We start from the raw sequence: 22,344 nt of genomic DNA on the forward strand, positions 1-22,344 counted from the left end.
TTCACATTTGCAGTGCCCTCACCCAGTACCAGTGTGGGAAGATGGCAGCGCAAATTCACGTGTGCAGTGGCCTCACCCTGTACTGTCCATGCAGTGTCTTTGTCCACGTCTGTGTCTAAGTTTGTCTTCATTTGATTGCTGGGAGAGCTTGGTCTTCTGTATCCTGTGGGCCCAGGGACCACCGCCCTGCCTGGAGCTGTGCCTGAGGAGGAAACACAGAGGGTGGTCTGACAGGGTGTGGAAGCGGGGCAGGCTAAGATAACTGCTAGCCCATGCAGACCAGCAGTTCCGACAGTCATTCTGGCTTGCGTTCGTTCTCCTGGACAGTGATCTTTTTTCTTTTTTCTTTTCTTTTTTTTTTTAGTTTAGATATATGTGTTAATTTGGCTATATGTGTTCTTGTAGTTTTTGGATACATGTTTTTGTCTTTGTGTTGCACTGCTGTGGGCTGGGGGAAACAATGTTTCGTTTCATTTCATGTGCCCAAGTGCATGAAATGAAATGACAAGGTGTTTCTGATTTCTGATTTTTTTTTTGTTTTTTTTCCCGTCTTTTCTTTCCTTTTTCTTTGTGTGTGATTTTATTATTATTATTTTTTGCAATCAGAATAACTGCTTTTGCAATGGGAATATCCAAAGTTATGCAGTGATTCTTTTCCCTCCCAATTAATAAACATTTATAATTGTTCATTTATATTCACTGAACTGGGAAAGGTTGATCAGGACTGTGGTGCATATTAGGCATTAGAACAGAACTTTTGCATCAGTACATCCTCTTTCGGCTTGTTCCCTGTTTCTCAGGGGTCGCCACAGTAGATTTTTGCCCTCCATAGCTTTGTCTGACACATCCCTCTCCCGCAGTCCAATCCTCCTCATGTCCTCCTCTGTCTGATCGCTCCATCTTTTCCTTGGTCATCTTCTTTATCTTTTGCCAGGTATTTCCATTTCCAATACCTTTTTCCTGTATAGTCTATGCCTCCTCTCTGTACATGTCCAAACCATCTAAATCTTGGATCTTGAAAACAGCTCTCACTTCTTCATTTCTCTTCCAGTCTTTTCTAGTCACTCCCAAGGACAAATGCAGCATATTCATCTGTACTACCTGCAATGTAGATTCTAGCCTCTCTGTTGTTGTCACTGCCTCTACATATACCATAGAGCATTGCAGGCCTAACCATTGATTTGTATACCTTGCCCCTTACCTTCAACAGCATTCTTTTGTCACAAAGTACTCCGGCTATCTTCTCCATGAATTCCACCACGATTGCGTCCTTTTCTTTACTTCATTACTTCTGTCTGTACTGTCGATCCTAAGTACTTGAATTCATTAACTTCTGGGACATTCCTCCCCTAAGGTCAATCCTGGCCTTTTTACTTGCTTATTTATACACATATACTCAGTCTTTGTTTTGCTGATCTTTAGTCCTCTAATCTCTAGCACTTCTCTCCAGTCTTCAAGATCTCTCTCCAACCTTTCCTTGACCTCGTTTGCCAGCATGATGTCATTAGCACACATCATGCCCCATAGTAGCGCTTTCCTAAGATGTTCTATGAAGCTGTTCATCAGTATCACATACAGGGAAGGGCTCAATGCCAGTCCTTGATGCAGTCCTACCTTTACCTCAAACTTGCTTGTTGTTCCCACTGCACATTGAACTACGATCTTACAGTCCCTGTACATGTCCTGATTTATGCTGATGTAATTTTCCCTTCACTTTCAGGCAATACTACAACTCCTCTCTTGGTGCTCTGTCATATGCCTTCTCCAAATCAATAAATACACAGTGCAATTCTTTCTGTTTTCCAATGTATTTTCCAGCTAAGGTCCTGAGTACAAATATCGCATCTGTGGTACTTCTTCCAGGCATGAATCCAAATTGTTCTTTCCCTATAGTCATTTCCTTCCTAAGGCTCCCTTCAATCACTCACATAACTTCATTTGTATGTCCCATCAATGTTATCCCTCTGTAGTTGTTGCAACTTTGAGCATCACCCTTTTTCTTGTAAGTTGGTACCAAATATTCTCTTTCTCCATTCATCTGGCATTTTCCCAGTCTTTGTTATGTTGTGGAAGACTCTAGTCAGGAACTCTATGCCAGTATCGCCAAAGTTTTTCCAGACTTCTGCTGGTATATTGCCCATTCCCACAGCTTTTCCATTTTTAATTCGTTGCAACGCTTTTATCATCTCATCCCTTGTAATCTTTCCCACATCCTCTTTGTTCTTGGTGGTTCGTCTGTCCTTTCTCTGTTATTCTCTTCATTCATTTGGTGACTGAAATAATCCCTCCATCACTGTAAAATATCCTCATCTTTTGACAGTACTCTTCCATCTGTGTCCTTTATCAGTTTCACTTGTTCAACATCCTTGCTTGCTCTGTTTGGCTATTCTATATAAATTCTTCTCTCCTTCCTTTGTATCTAGTCTTTTGTACAGGTCCTCGTATACTCTTGCCCTTGCTATCACTGCTGCTCTTTTAGTTTCTTTCTTAGCTTTCTTGTATTCATTCTTGCTTTGCGCTGTCTCATTTTTGTCCAGCTTTATTTTGGCCAACTTTTTCTTCATTATGCAGTGCTGCACTACTTCCTCCCACCACCAACTTTCCTGTCCTTTCTTTTCACCCCCTTGACATTCTCCTAGCGCTTGCCTGCCTGCTTCTCTTAGTCCTTCTGCTGTTCTCTCCCAATCTAGTGGCAATCTATCTCCCAACAGCTCTCTTACTTAATTGTAGAGAAATCTTAAAGCTTTCTTTACAAGGTTCCTCTTTCAGCTTCCACCATTTAATCTTCCATGCTGGTGGTCTTTGTACTTTTCTGAGTTTGCTTCTTGTCTTTATTTGCCATATCAGTGGTCTATGTTGTTTTTTTATGCTACTACTACTGCTACTACTTTCGGCTGCTCCCGTTAGGGATCGCCACAGTGGATCATCCGTTTCCATTTCTTCCTGTCTTCTGCGTCTTCCTCTGTCACACCAGCCACCTGCAAGTCTTTCCTCACCACATCCATAAACCTCCACTTTGGCCTTCCTCTTTTCCTCTTTCCTGGCAGCTCCATATTCAGTATCCTTCTCCCAATATACCCAGCATCTCTCCTCCACACATGTCCAAGCCGTCTCAATCTTACCTCTCTTGCTTTGTCTCCAAACCGTCCAACTTGAGCGGTCCCTCTAATATAATTGTTCCTAATCCAGTCCTTCTTCGTCACTCCCAGTGAAAATGTTGTTTTTTATGCACTCGCTTGGAATTTACAGCTTCTCTCAAGTGCTTCTTTCTGCATAAAATGTAGTCTATCTGTGTAGTTCAGCCTCCATTCTTGTAGGTTGTTGTCTGATTTTCCCTCTTTTTGAAATATGTATTAACTATAGCTATATAATTCCTTGTAGCAAAACCAACTATCGACTCCCCACCTGCATTTCTTATTCCAAACCCGAATTTTCCCATGACATCCTCATTCCCATCATATCCTTCTCCCACATGTCCATTCAAGTCTGCTCCAATAAAAACTCTTTCATCCCCTGGTATACCTGCCATTATATTTTCCAGTTGCATCAGTAAATAGCCTACTTATATAAATAAATAAGTCACAATAAACAACCAGAGAAATCTTAGTGGCAGAGTGGGATACCATCATGCTTGTCTCCAGTCAGCCTAATTTGCTCAAGAGGTTAAAATGTGGTTGTACCTCCAACAGGGACAGGGAGAGAGTGAGAGCTGCAGTTACAGTTAATGGAGACTAGACCTTTATGTTTGTACCTATTTTTATCCTCGGTGTTTTTATCTGTGTTTTTAATAAGAAGGCTGTTGCAGCCTCATCCCATTGCTATATCTCTACATCTACATCTCTACATCTACATTACTACATCTCTGTGCCAGAGAGCCTGGATGTTGTGCAGACTTGCCACACTCTTTCAAACTTCAAATACAATAGAACAGTGTCATCTAAAGATTGTTGCAGTAAGATATTGAATGCAAACTAAATTGCATGGAATGAACTATTTATTTTCATCAACCAAGAACAAAACCTTTCCCTTTCCATTAGAACCACTATCCAAGTTTTGTGTCCTTGTGTGTGTTACTTTTATGTAAAATGTGAAGACGGTGCTTTGCTTGGTCTTTAGCACTTATTGTAAGGTAGGAAAAGTGATTTATGGTTCATTGTCTTAGTCATTTCACCTGCCAGCTGTGACAGCAGATTTCACATAGGCAGTAAGGTGTGCACGCATTGAGTACTCACCAGGTTAACAGGAATTTAAAGCACACATGAGTTTTGCAGTTTTATACAGCTATTTTGAAATAGCAACTCTTTTGGTAGTTACACAGTAAAATGGCAAAATATGCAGCATTGTGATAAAGTGAGATATTTTGTCAATTTTGCACATATTTCAGTGATAAAATTGCAAGAAATTGCAGTTACTGACTTAAAGTGCAGACTGTTTGATTGAGGGATGAAACTACAAAGATTACTGTTCCCAAAGGGACAGTGCAGTGCAACAGGGCTGTATTCTGCTATTATAAACAGATTTAATCATCATGCTATTTACTTTAAATCCCAGCAGTCATTGGGCAGCAGGTGAGGAGACACCCTGGACAGGCCGCCAGTCCATCACAAGGCCAACACACACACCTAATGCCGCCCAATGACTGCTGGGACAGGCTCCAGCATCCCCGTGACCCTGAGCAGAATAAGCAGTTTGGATAATAGATGTATGCTTTATATTCCTGTTTATACACTGTGTAACAGTAGACATGGATTATACATGAAGAAATCAAGCTTTGTGTTTTTTTGTAATTAAGTTAGTCAAAGCAAATTCAAAAACCAAATGCCTGATCTCTTGTGGCACTATGGCAGTCTATATTTTAAATAACATGCTTTATCATAAAAACAAAAATTGAAAAAAAAACGTGTGCAAGGTTTAGATAAACTTCAAGAACTTTTTTTTTCTTCACATGAGGCCTCAGCAGTTATCTGATTGTTCAAGAAAATCATTTGAATTTTAAGATAGAATGGTGTTCCACTTTAAACATGCTGCCACTGATGCATAATTGGGTAACGGCTTTGAGATAATCTGTTATTGTTTGTTTCCAAGTAAGTTCTATACTTTGCAGTTGCTAATTATGTGCCACTCCACCGAAAATAGCCTGATCATAAAGTTAACACATCTGCCACTCAGTTGACCACATTGCTAGCCATAGTGTACTTTTGTTTCCAGCACATTGGATGCGAAATGTTGTAAAATTATAAAGTGTTTATGAGCTGACCCTGGACTTGGCACTACATGTGACCTCTGCTATGAAATTATGTTTTAAACAGGTCCTCCAAGAGTCCCATTACCAGCAAACGCATCGCCAACATCATAGAGTTCATGACCTTTGAGGTGTATAAGTATGCAGCACGGGGTCTGTATGAGGAGCACAAATTCCTGTTCACCTTGCTGTTGACGCTGAAGATTGACATGCAGAGCAACAGGGTGAAACATGAGGAGTTTCTCACCCTCATTAAAGGTCAGTGGCTCTTCCCTTTCTGTTTTGTCTCCGTCAGAAAATTCATGTTTCATTTTTATTGCTTATGTTTTCTTTAGATATCTTTAAGGTGCACCTATATGTATCAAAAATAATTAGCATTTCCCTACTTGGCTTCCACAGGCATCCCTGTACATTGTCCGCTGAACCTGAAAGAGACTACGTTTCTGTCCTGTCTGACTGCTTTTCTGACATATTTTACACTAAGCAAAGTCCAGTCCTTGGGGATGGAGTGTCTTTTACATTTAGTGTATGACAGATGTAGCATAAGTAATGGTCTATTCCGTTGCCTACCAACACAGGGATCGCCGGGTCGAATCCCTGTGTTACCTCTGGCTTGGTCGGGCGTCCCTGCAGACACAATTGGCTTTGTCTGTGGGTGGGGAGCTGGATGTGGGTATGTGTGTGTCCTGGTCGCTGCACTAGCACCTCTGCTGGTTGGTTGGGGTGCCTGTTCGGGGGGGCGGGAGGGGACTGGGGAGAATAGCGTGATCCTCCCACGCGCTATGTCTCCCTGGTGAAACTTCTCACTGTCAGGTGAAAAGAAGCGGCTAGCGACGCCACATGCATCGGAGGACGCATGTGGTGGTCTGCAGCCCTCTCCAGATCAGCAGAGGGGTTGGGGCAGCGACCGGGATGGCTCGGAAGAGTGTGGTAATTGGCCAGGTACCATCGGGGAGAAAAAGGGGGGGGGGTCAAAAAAAAAAGAGGATGACTCCAAATACAAACCAAAATGAGAAACGAGAAGGGAGGGGGGGGTTGTATGCTAGATCTAAGATAAAATTCTTGCACATTTTGCATTTAAAGATATGCATATAAAATGAGCCTCAAGGCTTTATTGGTATGTAAGCCTATAATTTAATGATTGACCTATATTGATTTAATGTAGGGGGACTGAGGAACTCGGTCATAGTTCCTGTTAAGTTCCATATGTTCACTTTGAGAATGTTGACTTGCTGCTATTTTGTCAGCCATGAGAATTGATCGATACACAACGTTATGCATATCTCGGGGCAAAACAGCGGCTTGTTGGTCCATATTACCTCTTTCCGTTCACTTCATTGATTCATGCTGTGCCAAAGGTTGGTATTGACTTAGATGTGAACGCACTGACCATGGGAGCTGTGTCTCCACTATCACAGAAACTTTGTTCCTCAAAGCTCACAATCCTTCACAGACTTACATGACCTCCCCTGATCTCTAACTACTCTAGTACATCTCTAACTCTAGTCCAACCCACACAACAAACCACAATAAAACCATGGGGTGGAATTGATTAGAGCTAGCTAATGCCCCACATTACAGATTCCATTTTTAGGAATGGGTTCAGGGAAGTGACCCATGCAGTTATGTTCTTTAACTGACACTCTCTGATTTATTCCAAACACAGGGTCGGTGGTATTTAGGGAAAAAACACTCTAGGCCCTTAAGAAAAGTTAGATAGAAATTCTCTTTTACAATTCTGCTGGGATAGGCTCCAGCATCCCCACGACCCTGAGAGCAGGATAAGCGGTTTGGATAATGAAATGGAATTCTCCCCCAACCAGCTGTATGCATTATTCAGGAAAAGGAGATTGTTTGTTTTTATTATTATTATTATTATTATTATTATTATTGTTATTATTTCAAGGTTCAAGCACATTTCAAGCATTTTAAGTAAAGCATGGCTGTGGAGTGCTCTTCACTAAAGGGATAAAAGCTAGTCATAGCAACTGGCAAGGCTAGCACACACATAAGCTGCTGCATGCATGCATGCAGTTTCACCATCTGCTGGCACAGTGTTGAGGACCTACTCACAACAGGAGGTCTCTTTGTGGTTATTTTCTGTTCATTTTGCTGCAAATTTCCAGTCATGGTAGTTGCCAGAAACCGTAAAGAAATTCCTTTTTTGATTACCATTATATGCATTATTTATTCTTTTCATTATTTGATCTATTAACAAATTAACAGAGTGGTACCCCTCTTTGCTCCGACTAAACTTAATTTGAATGAATGTTTGCATACGCCAGTGTGCATAAATGTGTGTGGACATATTTGTGTTTGTGCATGCTTTCCAGGAGGGGCATCCCTGGACCTGAAGGCGTGTCCTCAGAAGCCAGCTAAATGGATTTTAGACATGACGTGGCTTAATCTGGTGGAACTCGGAAAACTGTGGCAGTTCTCTGATATTCTTGACCAGGTGCAGTAGTACATACACACCCACATATATACATGCACATATACATGGATACAGACACATGACCCAATATCAGGTTCTTTATCTGTTAAGATATGATAATTATGCCAACCTGTCCAGATTTGTAACACATACAAACACACACATATACACATAAATATGTAACTGGTTGTCGCTAGATGGACATTAAATGTTTTTCACAGTCCATCCTCACTCTTCCAACCATGTCAATATCAGTCACGTCATGCACACACTATGAATAACTCTCAGTTGTGCATGCCCGAACACAATATTGATTGACAGATGTTGGCTCCCAAGGAGGGACTGACTGCTCACTGCTCTGTGTAATGAGCTTACTTTGGAGAAACCTCCAATCAATTGATTTTGGCTGAACAAAAATGTCTATGCATTATATGCATTGTGTATGTGTGTGTGTGTGTGTGTGTGTGTGTGTGTGTGTGTGTGAAGTCTCAAGGAAAGGTGGATTAACAGTTCTTTGTTTAATTAAATCAATCTTCCAAGAAGAGCCATGGGAGGACAGGACAGAGCTGTCGGTGCCCCCCAGAGTGAGTGAAGGGGAGAGAAAGTGAGAGAGAGAGAGAGCGAGAGAGAGAGAGAGAGAGAGAGAGAGAGAGAAATGCATCTGCAACCCTGCAGGCTATCTCGTCACACCACTGTATATATGTGTATACACTGTATGCCAGTATATACACCACTAGTGATGTGGAGGTCAGGGCTTTTTAATACCCGCACCTACCTAACCCATTATGAGAGTCAATCCACACTGCCTGACCCGCTAAAATACGCGTTAATTAACCACCCGAACCCAGCCCGACCTGCAAACCTCCAAATTTAGCCCAGGCTACTGGAAAGTGAGCAGTGTCACTATTTAGTTTTTGGGTTGTTTGCCGAGCATAATACGCTGATTACAAGGCATAGCCTATTGTATCTCAGCCTAATAGCATCTGGCTCTAGGCTGCTAAATAAACAGATAAATTGTTTCAAATGGTGTTCTTTATTGTTGAATAGCAGCAAAACAAGTAGCCCTTCATTAAAGATGCGGGGCCCTATCTTACACGTGGCACAAAGCACAGTGCAAGTATCATTGGTAGTTTCCAACCGACGAAGTTGTCATTTTCCCACCCAGCACCCACGTTGTTTAAGTAGCAAATGTACTTGCACCACATCTGAGCGCCCATTAGTGTGTTGGTCTTAAAATGAGGTGTGGTCAGGCGAACTGTTGGCACATTACTATTTTCTTTCTTTTCAAAATATTTTTATTTAATTTTTACCAAAAATGAACGGGGTTGGGCACATGTATTCCACAATGCTACACATCAATGTACAGAACAAACAAAAACAAACAAAACCCTGTGGCAGTGACAGTGGTAACAGTGATATAGTGAAACAGTCCTTCCCTCCCATCCCTGTCCCCTCACCCCCCTGATTATCTGGAATAACTCTACGGCACAATTTATAGGAGTAAAGAAATAAATAGCTATTTCCATGGAGTCAGGTATTGTTTTTCATGTCAGGGGCCGAGTTAAAACAAATGTCATCCTTATATTGTTTGGGTGTCACGAAAATATGTTAAAAAGGGTTCCCAGGTTTTATAAAACTTTTTCTTTGAGCCATTGACTGAGAATCGCAGCATCTCTAATTTGAGACAGGACATCTCGAAGCCACTGACTAAGCATGGGTGGGGCAGCATCCTTCCATTTGAGCAAAATTGCGCATCTGGCCAAGAGCAAAGCAAAGGCCACCATGTGGCGCTCTGCAGATGTCAGATAAGAGTTATCTCTATCAGATCCTACAAATGGATCAAGGTAGAATCACTGTTTTTGCATTTGTTGCAAGTAGGGGAGATATCAGGGTAGATGCTAGATAATTTAACCTTGGACATGTGGGCCCTGTGGACCACCTTAAATTGCACTAGGCAGTGTCTTGCACAGAATGAAGATTTGTGTATTGATGTAAGGATGGAATCCCATTGGCCATCAGATCTGTGTCCTACATCGTGTTCCCAAGCTGTTTTAATCCTGTCCAGAGGTGGACATGTCAGCATGGAGATGTTTCTATATAATGCTGACAATGCACCCGTAGACAGTGGGTTAAAGGAAAGAAATGTGTCAGCTGGGTTAGTGTCAGGTTCTACAGAGAAGCAAGGTAAGATGGCGCGCACATAATGCCTGACCTGTAAATATCGAAAGAAATGTGTTTTGGGTAAGTTTTATTTCTTAGACAGTTGACTGAAAGAGATAAAACAGCTATCTTTGAACATGTCTTTAAACCATCTGATGCCTTTCCTGTGCCAATCCTGGAACGTTGAGTCGTGTCGAGATGGAATGAAAAGATGATTAGAAGCAATAGGGCTCAAGGGAGAAAAATCTCTGTAGCCAAAGGACTTCCTGATGGGTCCACACTTTAAGGGTATCACACACAACTGGGTTATCTACTGATTTTGTTAGGGGGTAGTTGAGCAGTGAGCCAATGAGTGTTGGAAGCAAAATATCCAGGCATGGTCCCAACTCCAGAAATGCCCAATGTGGGCTGTTGGGCTGAAGATAAAAGTGGGTCCAGAAAGCAAGACAACAAATGTTATCAGCCCAGTAATAGTGACAGAAATCAGGGAGCCCCATGCCCCCCGTCCCTTTTGAACCTCTGAAGTAAGATCATGCTTATTCATGGCTTTTTATTTTGCCATATATATGAAGAAATAACCAAATTTAGTGAAGCAAAAATGATTTTGGGATGAACACTGGTACACACTGAAATAAACGTAAATTTTGGTAGTATATTCATTTTTGTAGTTTATTTGCCTGGCAAGGGACAATGCAAGAGGGGATCACTGCAATAATGATGTTTTAACCTGATTTATAGGTTAAATGCTTTTTTGTTAATTGGGAACAGTTCACTTTTGTGCATGTTTATCTTGTATCCCCATAATGATCCAAACTTTTTAAGCAGAGAGGGTGCTGCTGGTAGAGAGGTTGTTGGGTCTGAAATATATAGCAGAAGGTCATCTGCGAATAAAGATACTTTATATTCCATACCCCCCCCCCCCCAATACCAGCGATGCTTGCGTTGGTTCGATGGATATGTCAAAGAGGATCAGGCTTTATGGGCAGCCCTGACGGTTCCACGTCCTAGAGCAAAGGGTTGAGAAACTGTACTATTGGTCTGAACTGTTGCAGTGTGAAATGCATGTAATAATTTAATCAAAGCTATAAATGACGGCCTTAATCCAAAATTTTCCAGATGTGTAAATAAGTACCTCCACTCAACTCGATCAAACGCTTTTTCAGCATCTAACGATACAACACACGGGGATATTTCCAGAGGGTGAGTACAGAATGTTAGAGATGTCGGACATTAAAAAAGGAATGACGATTCATAACGAAGCCAGTCTCGCCATTGCTATTATTTGGGGGACAACTTCTTCCAATCTGCATGCCAGAGTCTTTGCTAGGATCTTAGCATCAGTGTTCAGAAGTGAAATTGGCCTGTATGAGGCACATTTTACCGGGTCTTTCCCTTTCTTGGCTATGAGAATTATACATGCGTCATTCAGGGACAGTGGGAGTGAGCCCAGCCTAAGGGATTCTGTTAGAACGGTTGTTAATTGTGGGGAGAGGAGTGCCGAGAACTTCTTGAAAAATTCGGCTGGAAAGCCATCTGGCCCTGGGGATTGTCCAGATTGCATTGATGATATGGCCAGGGCGATTTCTGCTGGGGTTAGAGGTGCTTCTAGTTTATTAACCAAGTCTGCGGGAATAGTTGGGCTGGGCAAACGGTCAAGAATGTCTTTGTCGCTTCGTCTCCATCAAATTGGGAGGTGTATAGTTGGGAGTAGAAATCTTTAAATGTATTTTTGATTTTAATGGGATCTATGGTGACATCCCCGCTATCTGTCTGAATACTTATGAGTTGTTTAGCCCTATGTCCCTTCAATTGGTTAGCTAACAGTTTCCCTGTCTTTCCACCATGTTCATAATAGCTACTTTTGCGTTTGGTGAGTGGTAAGGAGGTCAAATTTAGTTTTGAGTTCTAGTCTTTTATTATATAAGTCTGGGGTTTGGGTTAGTTCATATCGCTTATTAATTCTAGGATTTTAGTTGCTAAATCTAATCGTTCCTTCTGAGATTGTCTTTTCTTGTTTGCAGTAAACTACTATATAAGCCTGGATATTCCCTGAGCCTTGGCTATAAGAGTACACCCTTTTAATGACAAATCTCTGTGTAGCCACATATTAAATTTATGTTTTAATTTATCAAACATTCAGTTGTAATTTAAAGTAACTCTGTCCTTGGGGTTTTTAGCTACAACAGTCCTTAAATATGTTACTTTTGCTTTTACAGGAATGTTGCAAATTGACACCTCATTACAGTTTTTCAGTGCAAATATAACTCACACTTGTCCAAATTCAGGCATAAACCTGAAGCTCTTGAGAATAAATCACTTATCTTTATAGCTGATTGTACCTGAGAAGCATTTTTAAGAAATAAGGTTGTATCATCTGCCAACTGACTTATAAGAAAATTATCATCAGCAACAGAGATACCTTCTAGCCTACTGGATTTAATATAATGGCAAAAACCCTGAGCCACTAGGAGGAAAAGGTAAATAGAAAGAGGGCAACCTTATCTCATCCCTCTCTGTAAAGAAAATATTTGAGTTGTCTCATGTTTTAGTTTAACCAAGCTATTACCATTAACATTTTCATAGCATTACAAAAATACGTCCCGAAACCAAATCGTTCTAGACAATAAAAAATAAAAGGATGTTCTATGGAGTCAAAAGATTTGCAGAAGTCCAGGAAAAATATGAAACCTCTGTCCAGAATTAGATCAGAGTAGTCTATGAGGTCCAAGACCAATCTAATATTATTGTTAATATGTCTACCGCTCATAAATCCAAATGTATTTTCATCAATTATTGAGTTTGAGACCTGCTTGAATATTTTAGCTAAAATAACAGCAAACACTTTATAATCATTATTTATTAAAGTTATTGGTCTCCAATTGTCCAGCAGAAGCAGAACTTTTTTTTTTTTGGTTTGGGGATTAAATATATTACTCCATGTGTCATTGTAGCAGGGAGAGAGGAATTCTGGATACTTTCTTAATAGACCTTATAAAGAAATGGTGTGAGTAAATCAGATAATAATTTGTAAAATGCAGCAGTGATACCATCATTACTAGGCGATTTATTGCTTTTGAGTGAATTGATGCCCTCTTTAATTTCACCTTCTGATATTGGAGCTTCACATGATAAACAATCCTCCTTGCTTATAGGATCAAATCATCAAGATGTTGACAAAGCAAACTACAGTTACTTTCATCGAACTTTGATCTGTATAGATTTGAATAGTAATTATAAAAAAATAGATATCTCATCTGCATTATCAGTAAAAGCCCCATTAATATTCAGCTGTGAAAAAAGATTATATTTCGCTGTTTGCTTTTCTAAATTAAAAAAAATAAGCTGACATTTGCACTCCATGTTCCAGCCATGTCAACCTGGATCTTACAAAGGCTTCCTCAGCCCTCTCTCTGTACAAGTCATCCAATTTGTTCTGCAACTCTGCAAGCCTAACGATGTGTTCATCATTCACTCCCTCTGGTGGCAAATTAGTGAGGGGAGCAATTTCAGAAACCCCCTTCTCCTTCATGGTGTGTCGACCTTTGGCATAATCACTTCCATACTGCCTTAAATATTAACCAATTTCATATTTTAGGAGCTCCCAATTACAACCAAACAATTCCAATAAAAGGCAATAATCCGTTCCAATTCCATTTTAACAATAGCATGTTTTACCAAAGAGTTATTCATTTTCCAAAAAGAGGAACCTCTGATACTACCATAATCAGACTCAAGTCGGACATTAATGTAGATGGCTTTGTGGTCTGTAAGTGGAGTTGCCAACACCTTGACTGTACACAAATCCTTAGGCAAGTTTTTAGAAACAAGCCAGTAATCTAGGCATGATAGTCTAGAGCTTCCCTTGTTGCTCCAAGTATAAACTCTTTCAGTGTTAAATTTCTCTCTCCATATATCTACTATATAAACTCTGTCCATGAACAGCTTTAAAGAGAATTTTGATTAGACCTTTGACATGGGGGCCACCTGTCAACAGCTTCGCCTAAAACAACATTAAAGTCTCCTCCTATTATCAAGTAACCACCTCGATATTTAGATAGCCACTGTTTAAGCTTGCATTCTAGATCCATTAGTAAAACATCATTATTAGACTTTGAATTGTACCCATATATATTTGTTATGATCAGGACAGTATTAAAGCAGTTTAAGACTTGGCAGAAGAAATTACCCTCTGGGTCACACTCACAGTGCAAAATAACACCATCATAATTATTTTTCAAAGATGAGACCCCTGCAGATCTTTCTGTTCCAAGAGATAACCATATATCATTGCCCCATTGTGATCTCCAAAAAGTGGTATCACGAGGAATAGAATGGGACTCTTGAAAAAATACTAAATCAGTTTTGAAACTTTTTGTAAACAAAAATAAGGCTTTATGTTTGACATTATATGACTTTATTATATGACTTAACCCCCTGGCATTCAAAGATAAGATAGAACAAGATATGAAAACACAAATAACGAACAATAGAACAATGTATTAGTAATAAAGACTTAAAGTAGAACAAATACGTTGAAGTGTACAGCTTCACCATTACACTGAAAAAGACAGAAAGGTCTTGGTAATAAAATTGAAATATTCTTGTCATCATCGAGTTCAGAATACAAGTCTCAAAGCAAAAAAAAGTGTTCCATTGACCTCTAAATAGGCTTTGACAACTGCCAGTCCCTGAGAATTGAATTCACCAAAACAAAATAAACACAATACCAAGAAGGAGCATGTGCGGAAGATGACTGATCCTTTACTTACACAGTATGACAGGAATAGGTTAACCTCTAGGTGTTAATTCACCCTGGCCTTGGATGAATGCTCTGGCTCAAATGAAATAAGCTACCTTTTCCTCTGCACGCGCTTTCTGCACCTCAGGCCAAACCTCTGTCTCCGTTCACATTCACCCTTCTAGAGATCTTTACCAAACTTTAGACCTTTAGTCTTTAAGTAGAATGAATTCTTAGCAGCTCTCCATATAGCATTTCAGTAGAAGCATGAAGTAAACTGAATGATGATCGCTCTGGGTTGGAAGTTATTATCACTGCTCGGTGCTTTACCAAGATGATGTGTAAAACCCGGAAGCAGGGAACTCATCTTTCTCGTCTGGAAGGACATGCTGACAAATCTTTATAACCTCAAGCCGAATGTTCCCCTGGGCCGATTCCTGGACACCTCGTAGCTTTAAGTTGCATTGTCTCATGTACGATTCCAACTCATCCACACGCCTCTGTAACTGGTTAACAGGTTGTTTTACTTGTTCCACTCTATGTTCCAGGCCAGTCAGTTTGGTAGTGATCGACTTCACGTCAACAGCAATTGCTTCAATACTCTGGTTGATGTCAAGGATTTTGCCCTCAATCGTATCGGCATGTGCATTAATCAACTGCGTTAAGCTGGCTAGTTGTGCTGCTATGTTAACCTGAATACGCTCGGTGGCAAGGGGGAACTTGGGGAATAGTGTGAGGCTCCCATGCGCTACGTCCTCCGGGTGGAACTCCTCACTGTCAGGTGAAAAGAAGTGGCTGGTGACTCCACATGTATTGGAGGAGGCATTTGGTAGTCTGCAGTCCTCTGCGGATCGGCAGAGGGGGTGGCGCAGCTACCGGGACGGCTCGGAAGAGTGGGGTAATTGGATGGATACAATTGGGGAAAAAAAAAAAGAATCCAAAGATACAGTAGTTAGTTTATGTATTTGAAAACCAAATAAAGAAAATAATTCAGTCATTAATTCTTTGGCCAGTACGGATAAGTTGTGTTTTTTTGCATAACTTAAATGTGTTTGCATCTGCATGTATCTGTGCAACATGTATAGGTAAATTGGGCCAAGCGGGATCTATGGAAGGTTTTTTACCATTTTTGACTCTGTGTGTGTGTGTGTGTGTGTGTGTGTGTGTGTGTGTGTGTGTGTACACTTCCCATCCTCCTCCCAGATCAGCCGTAATGAGAAGCAGTGGAAGACATGGTTTGATAAGGAGGCCCCAGAGGAGGAGATGATCCCCAACTCTTATGGAGAGACTCTTGACTGCTTCAGACGCTTGCTCCTCATACGCTCTTGGTGCCCTGACAGGACCATTGCACAGGTAGGACTGCAATACAGTATATACAGTACCTGTATGTACTTGTGTTTGTCTTAGAATCCAAATAGGATCCAGCAGAGCTAAGACCATACACTCAGTTAGTTTCTTAGTCAAAATAAAGAAGGATTTATTTGGTACAATAGATGGCTCTTTTAGTGGAGTAACACTCCTTGGAGAACAGTAATCCATAATATCTATAAAACTGCTGCCAGTGTTCACCTCTATTTGATGGGTAGAATTTCGGTTTTGTAATGTATTAATTTCTAACCATACATAGACCATGATGTGATTAACTGAAACCAATTGACCACAAAGACAATTTTGTTAGTTCTCAATCCTCATAAATATTCTCTCCTTTCCTGCTAAAAATGCAAGTTCTGCAACACAAAAAGGGGATTGGGACAGAAAAGGGATGCAAGACAGAAAAGGGAAATTGGCTTCTAAAGTGAGACATGGAGACCTTAGAACCTTAATTTCCTTCACACTGCAGAGCCTTTCTTCTCCTCGTCTTGTTTGTCTGTTTTTATGTTATTCCCTTATAATTTTTCCTCCTTCTTCCTTTTTCTCCTCCTCCTCTGAAATCCCTAGGCCCGTGAATACATCATGGATGCAGTGGGGGAGAAGTATATTGAGGGGGTTATTCTAGACTTGGAGGAGACATGGGAGGAATCCAATCCCCGTACTCCACTCATCTGTTTCCTGTCCATGGGTTCAGATCCAACTGACTCCATCATTGCGCTGGGGAAGAGACAGAAGATTGAGACCCGGTATGTCTCCATGGGCCAGGGCCAGGAGGTCCATGCTCGCAAGCTTCTTCAGCACTCCATGGCAAATGTAAGTGAGTCAATGTCATGAAATAATTTTGTTTTTACTTGGCTAGATGTTCTTACAGGTAAAAAATACTGTTTATAGGATTTACAATTGTCTAGTATATATGTACTGTATTAGCTTGGCTGTTATTCTACATCATGTACAATTTGGTAAAACTGAATCAATATTATCTGATCTACAAATTTTCTATCCCCAGGGTGGCTGGGCCCTACTTCAGAACTGCCACCTGGGCCTGGACTTTATGGACGAGTTGATGGATACGGTGACAGAAACTGATACAGTCCATGACAGCTTCCGCCTATGGATGACCACAGAAGTCCACCGGCACTTCCCCATCACACTCCTACAAATGTCAATCAAATTCACCAATGAACCACCACAGGGTCTGAGGGCAGGACTTAAGAGGACCTATGGAGGTGAGGACAATTTCAATTTCAATGAGAATATATTATACACATTTGAAATCTAACATTTTCTTGGGCAGCAAAGCACAATTGTTTTCTTGAGGACAAGCTGTTTTTGCTTGTTTGGAGTTGAATACACGGTCTTTTTTTTAATCCTTGACAAATTATGGAGATTATTAGTCTTTTTAGATGCCTTAAGTGAATTGGTTTCTCACTTAGTAATTCTAAAACTGAATAAAGATTGACACAGAAGTTGCGTAAGAGAAGATGTTTACAATTTATAATGAAATGATAGATATGTTATCAATAGCATAAATATGTTTGGGAAAGGAGAGTGGGGTAACTGAAGTAAAACACAACCACACTATCTCTTTTTTTTTGTTGAAAATTTCCCCCCCTTTTCTCCCCAATTGTACTTGGCCAATTACCCCACTCCTCTGCACCATCCCGGTTGCTGCTCCACCCCCTCTGCCGATCCAGGGAGGGCTGCAGACTACCACATGCCTCCTCCGATACATGTGGAGTCCCCAGCTGCTTCTTTTCACCTGACAGTGAGGACTTTCACCAGGGGCACGTAGCATGTGGGAGGATCATGCTATTCCCTCCAGTCCCCCCCCCCCAAACAGACGCCTCAACCAACCAGAGGAGGCGTTAGTGCAACGACCAAGACACATACCCAAGTCTGGCTTCCCACCCGCAAATACGGCAATTGTGTCTGTAGGGATGCCCGACCAAGCCGGAGGCAGGCAACATGGGGATTCGAACTGGTGATCCCTGTGTTGGTAGGCAACGAAATAGACTGCTACACTATCCGGACGCCCCCACACTGTCTCTTTATTTAGTGCGATGTTCTAGTCTGAAATCACTGCCAGGCATAAATGTGACTGAAATGAAGTGGATTGAGTAAATAGTATTGATCAATAGTTTCATTAGCAAGGGATTACATCCCTCCTGCTTGTGTGTGTGGAAGAGATACAGCAGTGATGAGTATTATATATAGGGTGTCTCTTACTCTGTCCATGTGTAAGCAACTCATTTGTGGGCAAACACATGCACACAACCGTCAATCAATGAAAGCATTATCCTTCATTTGAGAGGCATATTTCTTTGGGGAAGCCATGGATATCACAATTGAAGAGAAGAAAAAACAAACTAATTTTGCCTCTTTACATGAAATATTTAAAACCCATGTTACTGGCACACCTGGTGCCTTTGCCCGTGAAGTCATTGATTTTTAAGAGAAGCAAAGGGATTATTATTATTATTATTATTATTATTATCATTATTGTTCAATTTAAATCTTAAATGACACAAAAGTGAAAATTATGCGAAGTGTATAAATCACTTTTGAGAGTCAATAGCTCATGTGGAAGAAATATGTGGTTCCTAATGGTACGTTAAAGTCTTGATGTGCTCATTAAAAGCTCTCAAATTTAGGCTTTGCATGCCTTTATTCTGATAAGGGTGGATATGGGTTTTTCATCTTTTTTTCCTCATAACTAGGCATTATGCACAGTAATGAAATGAGACATTTACCACACCATCCTTTTTTTACCCCGTATTTACAATCCCAATACACCAATCAGCCAAAACATTAAAACCACCTGCCTAATAATTTGTAGGTTCCCCCTGTGCTGCCAAAACTGCTCTGACCCGTTGAGGCATGGATTCTACAAGACCTCTGAAGGTGTCCTCTGGTATCTGGCACCAAGATGTTAGCAGCAGATCCTTTAAGTCCTGTAAGTTGCGATGTGGGGCCTCCTTGGATCGGACTTGTTTTTCTAGTCCATCCCACATATGTTCGATCGGATTGAGATCTGAGGCCAAGGCAACACCTTGAACTCTTTGCCATGTTCCTCAAACCATTTCTGAACAATTTTTGCAGTGTGGCAGGGTGCATTATCCTGCTGAAAAAGGCCACTGCCATCAGGGAATACCTTTGCCACTAAGGGGTGTACTTGGTCTACAACACTGTCTAGGTAGGTGGTACGTGTCAAAGTAACATCCACATGAATGCCAGGACCCAAGGTATCCCAGCAGAACATTGCCCAGAGTATCACACTGCTTCTGCGGGCTTGCCTTCTTCCCATAGTGCATCCAGGTGCCATCTCTTCCTCATGTAAATGACGCACACGCACCTGATTGTCCACATGATGTAAAAGAAAATGTGATTCATCAGATCAAGCCACCTTCTTCCATTGCTCAATGGTCCAGTACTGATGCTTACATGCTTGTAGGCGCTTTGGGTGGTGGACGGGTCATCATGGGTACTGACCCATTGTGGCTATGTGGCACCATACACAGCAAGCTGTGATGCACTGTGTGTTCTGACACCTGTCTATCATAGCCAGCATTAACTTTTTCAACAATTTGAGCTAAAGTAGCTCTTCTGTGGGATTGAACCAGATAGGCTAGCCTTCTCTTCCCATGCGCATCAGTGAGCCTTGGACACCCATGACCCTGTTGCCATTTCACCAGTTGTCCTTTGTTGGACCACTTTTGATAGGTACTGTTAGGTTACAGGTACCAGCTGTTCAGAGATGCTCTGACCCAGTCGTCTAGAAAGTTGCTGAGATCTCCTGTTTTTCCTGCTTCCAACACATCAACTTCAAGAACTGACTGTTCACTTGCTTCCTAATATATCCCACCCCTTGACAGGTTCCATTGTAACGAGATAATCAGTGCTATTCACTTCACCTGTCAGTGGTTTTAATGTTTTGACTGATTGGTGTATTTCTGTTTCCAAAAATGACAGGGCACATCATACATCTTGAAAAAGTTGTACTTTTGGGAAACTATGCAGCTGTGTGAGAAATGATTCACAGCAAAGATAGATAGATGCTATCTGTGCATTGTTTCTACTATTTGTATATTAGCCTTTATCTTAGAAATCAATTATAAAATTAAGATGTAGAAGTGCAGAGCTGACAAACCTAATATATGGTAGTCCTCTGATAAAAAGACAGTAGTAGAAGACAGTAATAACTAGTTTGTAGCGTGCCCTGTGTGGCATTTTGCTAATAATTTGATTAATGGTTTGTGCTGCCTTTGTCAGAGTGATCTGCACTGTCACTGCCCCAAAGTAAAGCCTCCAAATCATATGGACAGGCTTGCCAGACATGTTTTGCATGAGATCCCGTCTGTATCACGAAGCTAACAATCTCTAAACAAACAGAGGTCATTTGGTAGTTCATTTATCTACTCATGCTTGGATTTCCCACTAGGTATAAACCAGGACCTTTTGGACGTGAGTAACATGGTCCAGTGGAAGCCAATGCTATATGGAGTAGCATTTCTTCACAGTACCGTACAGGAGAGGAGGAAGTATGGGCCTCTGGGTTGGAACATCCCATATGAGTTCAACCAGGCAGACTTCAACGCCACCGTCCAGTTTGTTCAAAACCACCTTGATGATATGGACATCAAGAAGGTAGGAGGATTGGGGTCGGTGAAAATTATCGCCAGTGTGTCTGCAGTCATTAAGTTGACAGGAAGGGCCAACATATTTAGAGCTGCTACAAACCAAAATTGAAACTTAGCTTTAACTGTTTTAAACAAAAAAGTTGTCAAAAATACAAATCTCTTAAATTACAAACAATTACGATTTCAAAAGAAATAAACAGCTCTTTGTGAGTTTTCTGGGTGGTTTTTAAATACAGTGGTGCTTGAAAGTTTGTGAACCCTTTTGGAATTTTCTCTATTTATGCATAAATATGACCTAAAACATCTTCAGATTTTCACACAAGTCCTGAAAGTAGATAAAGAGAACCTAATTAAACAAATGAGACAAAAATATTAGGTAACACTTTAGTATGGGGAACATATTCTAAGTAAAAAAACTTAATTACTAGTGAATTAGTAATGATCAAGATATCACTTTAGTATGGGGAACATATGCTAAGTAACAAAAACTTAATTTAGAGTAATTTAACACTATTAACACTTGTACTTTTGTGTTTTGTTATGTAAGAACAGACCATATTCATTACGTGTTAGTAAGGGAGAATAACTCTTCTTGTGGTACTACCACCTTATAAAGTCCATACTAAGCAAAGCATATTGCAATGGTACTACTAATAAGCAATAATTCTGAGGTTATGGAGGGAAAACTCATAATTAATGGCTTACTGGTTGTATAATAAGGCCATGCAGAATACGGCATTAATAAGTGCTTAATAAAGACCAATGAAGAGCCAATATGTTGCTAATTTGCATGCTAATACGCACCTAATTAATGGTGTATATGTTCCCCATACTAAAGTGTTACCAAATATTATACTTGGTCATTTATTTATTGAGGAAAATGATCCAATATTACATGAGTGCCACTCATACTTTTGCCACTCATGTAATGTGAATGCCAAATGTATGTGAACCTCTAAGATTAGCAGTTAGAGTCAGGTGTTTTCAATCAATGGGATGACAATCGGGTGTGACTGGGCACCCTGTTTTATTTAAAGAACAGGGATCTATCAAAGTCTGATCTTCACAGCACATGGTTGTGGAAGTGTATCATGGCAAGAACAAAGGAGATTTCTGAGGACCTCAGAAAAAGCATTGTTGATGCTCATCAGGCTGGAAAAGGTTACAAAACCAGTTTTAAAGAGTTTGGACTCTTGGACTCCACCAGTCCACAGTCAGACAGATTGTGTGCAAATGGAGGAAATTCAAGACCATTGTTACCCTCCCCAGGAATGGTTGACCATCAAAGATCACTCCAAGAGCAAGGCATGTAATTGTCGGCCAGGTCACAAAAGAACCCAGGGTAACTTCTAAGCAACTAAAGGCCTCTCTCACATTGGCTAACGTTAATGTTCATGAGTCCACCATCAGGAGAACACCGAACAACAGTGGTGTGCATGGCAGGGTTGCAAGGAGAAAGCCACTGCTCTCCAAAAAGAACATTGCTGCCTGTCTGCAGTTTGCTAAAGATCATGTGGACAAGCCAGAAGGCTATTGGAAAAATGTTTTGTGGATGGATGAGACCAAAATAGAACTTTTTGGTTTAAATGAGAAGCGTTATGTTTGGAGAAAGGAAAACACTGCATTCCAGCATAAGAACCTTATCCCATCTATGAAATATGGTGGTGGTAGTATCATGGTTTGGGCCTGTTTTGCTGCATCTGGGCCAGGATGGCTTGCCATCATTGATGGAACAACGAATTCTGAATTATACCAGCAAATT

General features: G+C 40.8%; 1 protein-coding gene across 1 annotated transcript in view; it reads left to right on the forward strand.

The window, feature by feature from the left end:
- The window catches only part of dnah5 (dynein, axonemal, heavy chain 5), a 274,534-nt gene that overhangs the window by 228,885 nt on the left and 23,305 nt on the right, over positions 1-22,344 (forward strand). The window contains exons 77-82 of the mRNA XM_056286379.1: positions 5,310-5,500; positions 7,576-7,697; positions 15,778-15,927; positions 16,513-16,758; positions 16,952-17,171; positions 20,384-20,589. Of these exons, the coding sequence (XP_056142354.1) occupies positions 5,310-5,500; positions 7,576-7,697; positions 15,778-15,927; positions 16,513-16,758; positions 16,952-17,171; positions 20,384-20,589 (1,135 nt within the window). The remainder of the gene's footprint in view (positions 1-5,309; positions 5,501-7,575; positions 7,698-15,777; positions 15,928-16,512; positions 16,759-16,951; positions 17,172-20,383; positions 20,590-22,344) is intronic.

This window comes from Lampris incognitus, chromosome 9 (assembly GCF_029633865.1).
Source record: "Lampris incognitus isolate fLamInc1 chromosome 9, fLamInc1.hap2, whole genome shotgun sequence".
Classification (NCBI taxonomy): Eukaryota; Metazoa; Chordata; class Actinopteri; order Lampriformes; family Lampridae; genus Lampris; species Lampris incognitus.